The sequence below is a fragment of the Lupinus angustifolius genome, chromosome LG08 (genome assembly GCF_001865875.1).
Source record: "Lupinus angustifolius cultivar Tanjil chromosome LG08, LupAngTanjil_v1.0, whole genome shotgun sequence".
NCBI classification, from domain to species: domain Eukaryota; kingdom Viridiplantae; phylum Streptophyta; class Magnoliopsida; order Fabales; family Fabaceae; genus Lupinus; species Lupinus angustifolius.
In genome coordinates, this window is record NC_032016.1 from 1,594,148 (window position 1) to 1,606,276 (window position 12,129).

Sequence of the window (12,129 nt, forward strand, 5' to 3'; positions counted from 1 at the left end):
CCTCTCTTTAAAAAAAAGCAATAAAAACAGAAAATATTATCATATAAAGAAAGCACAACAAATGGGATATGGTAAACCAATTGATATAAAATATAATTATTTAATCCATGCAAAGTCACAAACACCAATTCTCTCCCAAAAACTAAAATTAAAATGATTGTATACATTCAGCATAGTTTTGAACGGTTTCTCTAAATTAATAACTTCTCTTTAACTCTGATTCCCAGTAGCGACCCTTGTGTTTTCTTTCAAAATAAAATTGTGATTTCTTAATTGCTTGCTGATGGTGACGAGCGAGGGTATTGGCACTCCCAAGTGCCTATTCCCATTTCTCGCAACTAATAATATTGTAAAATAAAAACCTAAAGAATGATTGGTTAATAGAGAGTGTGGATAAGAAATTTGGACTGCCGATAGCATTACCTTGATTTGAGTGAGTGTATAGTTAGTATATTGTCGTAATTCCTGTGGGAGTTTATTCCTTGTCCATTTCTGATTGAGGGTGAGATTTACATTTTCTCACATCAATGTTGGCATACTTTACCTTATAAGCTTAGCAAATAGTTTAATCAATTAAGACATAGTTGTTCACGTTTTGCTATTAAGCACTAAGCAGGACCAACAATTTGGGGTGCAGGATAATTTTCTCTTCTCATGAATTTTTTATCTTCTACCGTGCAAAGCCTGATTGCTTCTGCTGCTAATTTGTTTATATATGTCGTTCAAAATTCAAATGTGGTTAAAAACCTAAGATTCTGAAGTCTCAACTTATGTAATGTGTCTACCGCCCCTTCGTTTCACCTAATCAAGTATAAACTGTGGTGTTAGAGCATGAAATAATTAGTAACATGTTCTCCTTTTCTTGCTTGAAAGTTGTGTTTAAGCAACAATGGTATGGTTTATGTTTAGTGATCATGAGGTCACAGGTTCAAATCCTGGAAACAATTTATCCGCTTACAGGCGTAAGGTTGTGTATATCTACCCTCCCCAAACGGCCAAACCCCACTAAGTGGGAGACTAGTGCACGAGTCGCTCTTTAAAGTTTATGGTGGGTTTCCTTACATTTTCTTCTGTTTTGTTTTTTTGCAGATGCGGAGATTGTTTGGTGTCAAGAAGAGCCACTGAACATGGGTGGATACCCTTATGTTTTACCCCGGCTTATATCTTCCTTGAAAGCTGTAGGTAGGGGAGGTTATGAAGATGTCAAATATGTCGGTCGTGCCCCATCTGCAGCCACAGCCACTGGTTTCCTCAAGGTTCACCAGAAGGAGCAGGCTGAGATTGCTGAGAAAGCTCTTCAACGCGACCCAATCAGCTTCCCGTACTGAAGGCTTCGCCGATAATTTTCCATGTTGTGCCTGATTTATCATCCATGTAAGGATCAATAATTAGAAGGACACTATTTGGTGTTGAGTTTTGGCCTTTAAACTCAGGTTATAGCTGAATTTCATAGTATATAACTATATACTCATGATGAGGTGTTTTCTTTTTCTTCAGTTTTGTTGTTAAAGATTCAATTGCTATAGAATATGGGAAGGCGTTTTTGCCTTAAAAGATTGAATTCATACCATGTGATTTGGAAGAAATGAATCTTCAATAAATTTATTTCTTAACTATTATTTTTACTACTTTAATACATAGGTCACAAATACAAGTATAGGTTTACGTAAATGATGTATCATCCATCACCATTATGTATATTACTTTTATTTAAGGGTCAATAGTATTCTATTAGTAGAAAAACTGATTGTGTAAAAAAAAATTATACTAAGTGTAAACATACACTATTTTCTCTCTTTTTTTGTGTGGTGTAATTGATAGAAAATTCAGGAATATAGTGTCCAATTTTACTGGAGAGGGACCTTAATAGGGATTTAGAGTTTAAAATGCACTTAGTAACCATTTATTTCAAACAAATGATTTTGATTATATCAACAACTCTCATTTGTGCAAACCTATTATATTACAACCAATGATTTCTAAATTAAACTTTTAGAATGCAATCTAATTTTAGAGTCTGATTATGGCAATGATTTATGTTTATTGTAGAATTTTCAGGATTTATTGGCGTATTAGAATATACAGATGAGTAAGGGAAATAAAGTCATCTCATAAGTATATTTTATAAATTTGAAGTCTTTATTTTTTTTCTTTTCTTTCCAACGTTCAACTCGCAAATAATTTGTGATTTTTGAAGGGCAATAAAGAAAAGAAGAAGGCTTAAAAACTTTAAATATACTTTTAACATAAAATGAACTTTAACAGACAAATTATATATTGACAATCCAATTTGTTTTAAATTGTTGAATGATATTTGAACTTTTTATGTGGAGGTTATAGAGAGTTTAATTTCACCATATCAATATTAATTTAGTGGTCTAGCACTTTTATCATTTTCCAATTTTGATGTTGCAACTTTGATCTAAGAGCATCTACCAAGTATTCAACAATTTTTTGAAACAAAAATCTTAAATTGGAGAACATTAGTAGAATACTAGTGCTGCATGCATGCTTACCATGGAATGTTGTCACTTTCTCTTCAAATAAAATGATTGACATGTTTTTCCACTATTTCTCACATGGGTAAATATTGTTTTCTTATGAGATAGAAATCATTAAAATGGGTACAACTTGGGAAAGCTTTTTCTTATGACAAAATATAATTTGACAATAACAACTAGATTGTGTTTAATAAGTAGAGTAAATATTCATTTTAGTTGTTCATATTTTTTGAACTTACCATTTTGGTCCTCAAAATTTGAAAAATCCAAAATGTTCCCAAAATTTTAAAGGTAAGTTAAATTAGTCATCTTTAGGGTCAAATTAGTCTCTAGTAAAACGTGCTAAAAAAACTAATTTAACATACATTTTAATTTTTTGAGACCATTTTAAATTTTTTCAATTTTTGAGGGACCAAATTGGTAATGTCAAAAAACATGAGACTAAAATGATTATTTACTCTAATATATATGTACTGTCAGTTTGGATATTTTAACATATCATCCACCATTCATTTTTATTATTTCTATTAGAGTCAATTTTAATCAACATATAAATGATATGGATTACAATGTAAAGCATATAGTTTGTACTTACATACTAAATCCTAATAATAAATAAATATAGCATGTACTAATAAATAAATATAGCATGTAATGATATAAAGGTATAGCATGTTCTAATAAATAAGTATAGCATGTACTTATATTTAGTTATATGCATGAAGTTTTTTCTGCCTGTGTTCATTCATGGCCCAATATGTGCACTCATATCAATATAAGTACATTCAATCATACAAACTTGTAAAAAGTATGCAAGGTTTAGATTTAAACCAAAAAAATGCTCCTTTTCTTTCCTCTCTTTAAAAAAAAGCAATAAAAACAGAAAATATTATCATATAAAGAAAGCACAACAAATGGGATATGGTAAACCAATTGATATAAAATATAATTATTTAATCCATGCAAAGTCACAAACACCAATTCTCTCCCAAAAACTAAAATTAAAATGATTGTATACATTCAGCATAGTTTTGAACGGTTTCTCTAAATTAATAACTTCTCTTTAACTCTGATTCCCAGTAGCGACCCTTGTAGCGACACTTGTTGAAAGAAGCAACCACACACTCTGAAAGAGATTAATTCCTCGCCTTAAAGATGAGGATTCCCTTGGTAGCACAAAAAAAAACTTCAAACCAAGTTTTCTTAAACATAACATGATGTAGCATTAGATACCACATGTAAAATAGACATTGACAACCCAATATTCATAAGATTTTCTCAAAGGCACCTTGCTTGCAAGGAATTTAATGAAAGTGACAAATATAAACAAATTTGGGAGGGAAGAATTACTCCCAAAATACTTAGCTGATATTCACTCACTATAAACATATCACATATCTACCATGCTTCTGAACTTTCAATATAAATATTGAACTCAAGATGGTATGGTCAGTTCATCCTTTCCATAAATGCGCTGAAGCTCCCTCGTTGCAGCTTGGTATGATGCTGATAAGAAGGGAAATAGATTAATAATAGAAATGAGTTTGTGTTGTATTTGAGTATAAAGAATATAAGGCAAGAGTGTTGTGTTGTATTTAATCAAGTATAAATAATATAAAGCAAGAGTTTGTGTTGTATTTAATCAATCGTAAAGAATTAAAGGCAATGGCACATAGTCATCCAAAGTGTTCATAATCACAACTAAATGACGTGAAAAATAATATGATTACCTTTCCATGTATGGAAGTTCTTTTGGTTAATGGTGGAGCCAGTCACGTTTTGAATTGCATCAAAAAGCATCTCTTGAGGAGTGTTTTTCAGCTCTTGAACAACAGCATAGATGGTTTTTCCATTCTCAAAGTATATGTGATTGTTAGGGTGTTTAGTCTTGGCACCAGCATGACGCTCGAACTCATATGCATTAAGCGCCTTCATCATAGAATTTAAGAAATAAGCACAAACACTACTCCATGCATATTATCAGAATGTGAGCAATTTTAAATTTCGATGCTAACCTTTGTTTGCTTGCAGTCATCACACGAACACAAATACCCAGTTCCTTTAATGACTCCGGTAAGATTTTTCTGCCAAGTAGAATACGGAACATGTTGAAAGGAGTAATAAAAACAACTACAACTGCTCAAAAATAATGAAAGACATATGAAAACACATTTTACCTCGCGAGACCATGAAACATATCTCACATGAATACCATCAAAAATGCCGGTTGACAACAAACTTTTGACATTTGAAGGGAAGTTGTTAGTAGGAGCCTTCTTGGTTGTCTTTGGCTCTTTGTTCTTAATGATAATATCATTGTTAGTATTAGGGTTTGGAGTGCTATTTATAAGTGACTGGGAGTTTGACTCGGTGAGATCCTTCTGGCTATTCAAACCCTGAATTTGGTTAGGGTTGCTCACGAACAGATCGTAGCCACAAATTATACCACCAGAAGGATTTGGCTCAGTGTCTTCATGAAAACCTCCGAAAGATATAGTACTGCTCTCGCCTTGGCTGTGGTTGAGACCTATTGGCAAAGAGCTAGAATCTCCTTTTTGATATGATGATGGAATGTTCGAATTCAACTTATCGAACACTGGACCTGTTGATATTATATGATCATTTCCCTTGTCATAGGAAGGAGCAACGGTTATGACATTTTTGCCTAAACTATAGGTTGGACCAATTGATATAAAGTTCTCATGCCCCTTGGCATATGAGGTACCCACAGATATCATATTATTGTCATCCTTCTCAAATGACTGACCCATTGACATGAAATTTCCATCCCTTCTCTCATAGGGCTGACCCATTGATAAGATACTAGCGTCTTTTTTTCCGTAATTATGACCCATCATAACATTCCCCTCTCCTTTATTGAAGGCGTGACTCATTGGAACAGGATTCTCATCACCCTTACTTATTCTGGTCCCCATGACGATGGTATCGGCAGTTCTATTGTCATAAGTCGGGCCGAGTGAAATGCTGCCAACATTCTTATTGTAGCCAACACCTATTGAAGTTGTATTATCATCTGTCCTACTATAGGAAAGCCCTAAGGATGCAGGAACACCATTGTTAGAGTTCCCTATGGATGCAGGAACACGATTGTCAGAGTTCCCTATGGATGCAGGAATGCCATTATCAGAATCCCTGACTTGATTAACTTTGACTTTTCGGATGCCACCAAAATTGAGACACGACGAAGGGTCTGCAATGGTATGAGATATCGACAAGCCCATAGAGGGATCATTAGCATACTGACTCTCAAAATCCTTCCTTCCCATGTTCACATTTTCACTTCCAATACCCCGTACAAGATCAGATCCAAAGAGACGGTCAGAAAATTGACCCGTAACTGAGTGAAATCCTGTATTGTTGTCCCATGGAGAAGCATTTACATGTGAAACTCCTGAAACTGGCCTGCCACTAACAGCTTCAACTGCTTGTTTCTTGTTGCCAAACATTTCTGGCTCGCCTGTATCCATAAACCACTGATGACTACGCTTCGGTTCATTTCTGGAAGAATTCTCATATCCTGTATTTTCTTCAGTTAAGCAGCCAACATCCTGTTGCATCCAAAAGCTTTTATTCTGAAAAGGCTGCAAAAAACCGTACTTAGAATGATCATCTACCGATATAATAAAAATTATAAGGTAACCAGAATGACAAAAATATAGAAAACAAATGCATCAAACTTTAGGTTTTTCATAACATAATAAAAAATAGAGCACCAGGTCATAAGAAAACAATGTATGATTTAAATCCAGAAAAAGAAATTCGTCACTAGCGACAGAAAATATTCCTACCGAAGCAGTCAATACATGACCTTTCAATACAAAGTCTTGAGCACGGCATTTTATGCACAAAAGCTGCCTTTAGGAATGAATAACACATTAAGCGATGACAAAGATACAAAAGTAAAATTTCAGGGTAACGGAAATATATCCCATAGAAGATAACACTCAGCCGGAGGACACTTTCAAATCAACGCGTCACCTTTCAGGACTACAAAATAAAACTCCATAGCTACCAACTTCTATGTTACATGTGCACCTCAATCTTATATACAAATGACAGAATCCTACAAATATAAGAATGTACACAGAGAACCCATTGGCATGAAACATAATGCTTTGTAATCACATTCAACAAGCACATCGATTGATGTAAAACCGAGAAGCCGACAACTAAACTGATATACAAACAATTGTAGCAATCCGAAAAACAATGTATTGATTGCAATCATATCATTACATTTCCGTATATGACCACCTATTTCCAAGAGTGGCGACTAAGCAAGGGAACTAACCATACTGATCAAACCACAATTTCAAATCATACAAAATAATTTCATTAAATTATCATCAAGGATCTTCAATTGACCACTAAATACTTACCAAATATTTTTATGAAAGAAATTTCAGCATATGTATGAGCAATCAACAAAAAGAATAAGCCACTAGATGGGTATATTCTGCTCGAATGCTCATGTGGACAAATTCTGTTCCCTTGTGCCTTGACCATCGTCATAGAGTTGGTAGCAGTAAAAAATTTCTCCTCAAATATTTTAACTTATATACTAGTCTTACATGGTTACACATAGTAGTCAATCTCGGATAGTGGCCGGCGCCAAAATTACTATTATGCTAAAGCGGGATGGCCACTACACCGCAAATTGTAGGTGTTAAATGAATAATTTATACTGTGTATGTAAATGCTAAAGAAATATACCCAAAATTAAAGATATTCATAAATATAATCAAAATCCATTGTCACTAACATTCAAATTCAACATATCTAGAATAAGTATAAGCCTCAAAGGGTGAAAGTTGGAAAATTTAGCATTCAAATGAAGTGAAAACAGAAGAACAAAATGAAGACGGCCCTCATCATTTAGAATTAAAGCAGTGAAACACAAATCAAGCCACTGAACAGTAAGCAGAAGGTGGGGGCTTGCTGATGCAAAACCCACTGGGCTCGCAGGAAGTCGGCAGATAAACAAAGGGCTGCAGAGAGAAGGTGATTTGGGGGGTGTGGGGGACGCTAATCGAAGATGGAAACTGTGAGATATGAGAAGGGTTTCTCGCCCTAACCTCGTAGCCATGACTACATACCATAAAGAGCATAGAGCGAGCCTCATTAGTTTTAAAGAAGTTATAGCATTCCATGAACAAAGAAAGAAATTAAATAATACTTGTCAAAAGCCGGAAATTAGTTACACAAAGGTAGTTAACAAAATTCACCAACCATACAATCAGCCATCGAAGTCAGATATTACGATTTATAAACAGGATTGCCATATATATTTAGCTAGACATGTATTTTTTCTATCTTCAACCAAACATCCGAGACTAGATTGTTGCTTAATGACTCATAACATTTTTGAACACAAGATAGAAACAAATGGGAAAAGAATTTTCATAGAAATGACATCTAGAATCCATTTCAAGCATTGCATTCGTATCGGGCGTTAGTCACATTATCATTACAACCATCTTGACAATCAACCTATTTTTTCTATTTACAAAACATGGAAGTAGAGAATGCAAGGGAAACCAAACTTATTGCAACAAAAACGAACAAACAATGGTAAAGAACAAAATTGTTAACCCTAAAATGAATATATGATATATATAAACATGAAGCACAATTCAAATCAATAATTAAAAAGGGCAAAGAAAGTGTTTGCAAAATCATGTATCAGAACCTGTGTTTGCATCAAATCAACAACTTACCATTCTCTCTTCGATGTTTCAATCTGATTCAGATTCAGGGTTCCACCATTCACTAACTGAAAATGAAAATCAACTACGTAGCACTGTAGAATTCAAAATCTTTCAACTTGATCAGTCCTATCCCACCATAAAATCAAATCAAATATAAAATCTTGTAACTTGAATCAGTTGATCAAACTAAAATCATCAACATTTTTTTAAACCAAAAATGAAAATTAAAACACAAAAAAGTCGAAACAAACCTACAATGAGAAACCGGAATATATAGACGAGGAACACGAACAAAGAGACGGGTAAGAGAGCAACTAAACGGAGCTATAGCCGGAGTGTGGTTTTCCGGTAGAGGGGCTCCTCCAGAGAAAGAGACAGTTGAAAAAAAGTGTTGTTGGGATTATTATTACTCCTTGGACTAAACATCAGTTATATATATAACATGTTTTTTTGGAACTATTCAAAAGATTGAGGCTATGTTTTTTTAGGATAGATTTTCCGCTCTACCAATTTATCCTTATTAAAAAAAAAAAAAACAGGGGACACATTTGTTGTGTCACATTTTTGTGTCATTCCATGTACCACGAATTTATAATTGATCAGAAAAATATTTAATAATTAAATTTTAACTTAAATATATATTTTTTGACCAATCATTTACAAAATGACACAAAATGTGAAACAATAGATGATAAAAAATAGGTATCCAAAGATCGGTGTCAAAATAATAATTCTTAGTAAAATTAGTCATAGTTGAGAGTTTGACAATTTATTACAATCACAAATTTTGAATACAAAAAATAATGCTTGGTCTATGATGTAATAAATGAATAAAGATTATAATATTGGATACTATGGGTCAAAATTAATTTCTAAAGATTATAATATTGGATACTTAGTATGGGTCAAAATTAATTTCTTTTCACATGATGCGTTACTGTCATTTTCAAGAATTAAATTCTTAATATTTTTATATAAATCTAACGATATTTTATATTTAAGAATTAATAATATAAATAATATATGATATAATAATACTTACAGTTATGGTACATATGTATTGTATCATACTAAAATAAAATAAATTGATCCATCAGCCTTTTTATTTTTTTTACTCCTGTTGGTTTATGTTTTTTATGAATATAAGTTTATTACCCCATCCAAATTTGTATATAAAAAAAAGACAAAAAAATAAACAAGGATAAAATATACACACATCTCTAGGGTTACATTCATGATTAAGGAATGTGGACCATACACGTGGCGGTGTTTAGAGCTTCGAGTTTGTCGGATAGAGAATCTGGACCATTTATTATTTTGGAACGCGAGAAGAATGCTATATAGGTAAGCCACGTGGCTTGTTTTGATAGGTTGGGTACATTTTCAGTGCTACATGGCATGGTTTGTTTGGTGTAAGTGGAATCTTTGACATTGTAATTTTTTTTTACATTTTTAGTATAATATCAATCTTATTAATTACTCCTAAATAAAAGTAATATAAACAAATAATGAATAATAGATTGAATGTATATAAATCTTTACAATAATAATTTAAAAATATTATTTTCATATATAAATAAAGGAAAGTCATATATGAATAAGAGTTTTTACAATTAGGTAACCAAGAATATGGTAAGAGTTTAATATTATGTTTAGTTACTTTAAATTATTTTTTTATATAATTAGTATATTATTTATGTGTTAATTTTATAAATAGTTAATAATATTTAAATATAAATGATTTAATTGAGATTGTTAAAGCTTTTATATTATGAGTGTATAGGTATTATCTTTCCTAATGGCTCAATTAAATATTTATTTTAAGAAATATAGTTTATATAAGTTACATCTTCCATAAAACTTATAAATCACATTATTATGCATGTTGTATTTTCTGTCTTTATCTTATTAATCATTTTTCATGATTAATAATAAATATTTGAAAACTATTTTCAAAGAGAACTATTAGGAGGATAAAATGGTAGTATTGTCTTTTAAAAAATAAGACAATTAATTATGTCTATTTACGTGTGCAATTCCATTAAAATTATAACCCATAGTGAATATTTTATTTCCATAATTTAAAAATATAAAATTAAATAATTTATCCAAACATGCATCCTTTGTTTGAAGCATTGTTGTAAAAAATGGTCCGTATAGATCAGTTCAACTAGTAAACCGGTCTCAATATTAGTATAATATAATAATTATACTGGTCATGTAATCATATTGGTCAGAACGGATTATACCGACCAATTTCAATTGAACTGTGCCGGTCATAAGCCAGTTTTTATTTAAAATTAATTTTTTAATGAAAATAAAAAAAATTATTGATTTTTTTTACTTTTCAACATTAATGTTAATATCAGTTAAACCCTATACCAATTTTTTATTATAATTTTTTTTTCTTTTTTAAATGTTGTGCTCCAACGTTCATGTTTAATCTTCAATGACATCATTCAATGATATAATTTCTTAGTACATGTAAAAAATTAAGGCTTATGGTATTAACAATAATGTTTATGATCATTAAAAAAAGGGATGAATATGTAATGTTCGTATTTGATTTTGAATAACATAATGATACACGACATGTATCATATCTCACAATTTTTATTATAACTTTTAATTTTCCATATTTTTCCATTTGAATAAGTGAGTTGGACGACCCATAACTAAGGGAACTCAATTTGATGAGATGCTAGCTTATTTTTTGACTTTTGATCATTCACTTTCGTAGGAGTTAAGATTTTATACAATGTAATGGTAGTGAACAACTCTTGTGACATTTATTGAAGCTTATTATTCATCCTTAGGTGTGATATCATTTCATCGAGTTAAGATTTTTTCATTAATGGAGAGACAAATGACTACTTTTATACTTATATATAAAAATAAAAATATTATATTATTATATCTTAAAGATAAAAGTGTCAAATCATATTATTATTTTTCTCTTATTTTGGGTGTACTTGCCTCTTCATTAATGGAGAGGATCCTAATTCCATTTCACCACCATCACCATTCCATTCTTCTTTGTCTTCCATCCCCACATATTCATATTGTTCTTAGTATTTTGGAGTTTTATTCTATTTGATGTGTTTATGTTATGAATTTTTGTCACTTATACATTCATTTTGCAACTCTACCCTAGAACGATTATTTCAACCGAGCTCCTAAGGAGGAACACACCAATTGGTATCAGAGCTCATATATAGGATTGATTCCCGTGAATCATAACCCATGAGTCCAAGGATCAATGACATCCATTGTTGAGGACAAAACTAAATCTAAACACATTGGAGGGATACCAAGTCAATGTCTCTTTATCTATTTGTAAATATAAAGATATCGTTTCTTTGTAAAGTAAAACTCATGGAGATATGTCGTTTTTTGCTTGGTGAACCACGACATAAAGCTAAACATGTATTATTCCTTTGTCCCCCAACGCATTCTACTTTCATCAGGGTGAACGTATGAGAACTCTTATTCCTTTATCTATTGAGTACAACTAGAGAGAACAGAAATAGAAATGAAAGAAAATAAGTTGAGAAAAAAAAAGGAACTGAGAAAACAAGTAATATCATCTTAAGCGTACCCTTGTTCATCCAACCCGATTTTGGAAGACCGTCTCATCAAGACGACATGGATAACAATCACCATACTAACATCACTCCAAGTGAACCTGTACACACCCAACCGATCATTAGCAAAGATCCAAATTTGAGGAAAAGTTATTTCTAAGAAGAAGGATATGATGTATGTTGAGAAATTTTTTGAGCAACTATATATAGACACACAATTAACATGAAGTATTTTAAATATCCTTTATAAGAAATGTCACCCACGCAGAATAGCGATAAAAAATTTAAATGAAACATGCTTTGTTTGAATGTGTG

General features: G+C 31.9%; 1 protein-coding gene across 6 annotated transcripts; it reads right to left on the reverse strand.

Moving 5' to 3' along the window:
- On the reverse strand, positions 3,867-8,647 carry LOC109354358. 6 transcript variants are annotated; one of them, XM_019596803.1, is made up of 6 exons: positions 8,551-8,647; positions 8,240-8,291; positions 4,679-6,103; positions 4,517-4,585; positions 4,232-4,433; positions 3,867-4,007 (listed from the first exon to the last, which is right to left on the reverse strand). In XM_019596803.1, exons 2-6 carry the CDS (start codon positions 8,240-8,242, stop codon positions 3,937-3,939), a joined length of 1,770 nt encoding a protein of 589 aa, XP_019452348.1. In that variant the 5' UTR covers positions 8,243-8,291; positions 8,551-8,647; the 3' UTR covers positions 3,867-3,936. The 6 variants fall into 6 exon arrangements, with proteins under 6 accessions (XP_019452348.1, XP_019452350.1, XP_019452349.1 ...); XM_019596805.1 differs by having other exon boundaries at positions 8,546-8,618; XM_019596804.1 differs by lacking the exon at positions 8,551-8,647 and adding an exon at positions 8,486-8,517 and having other exon boundaries at positions 8,240-8,295.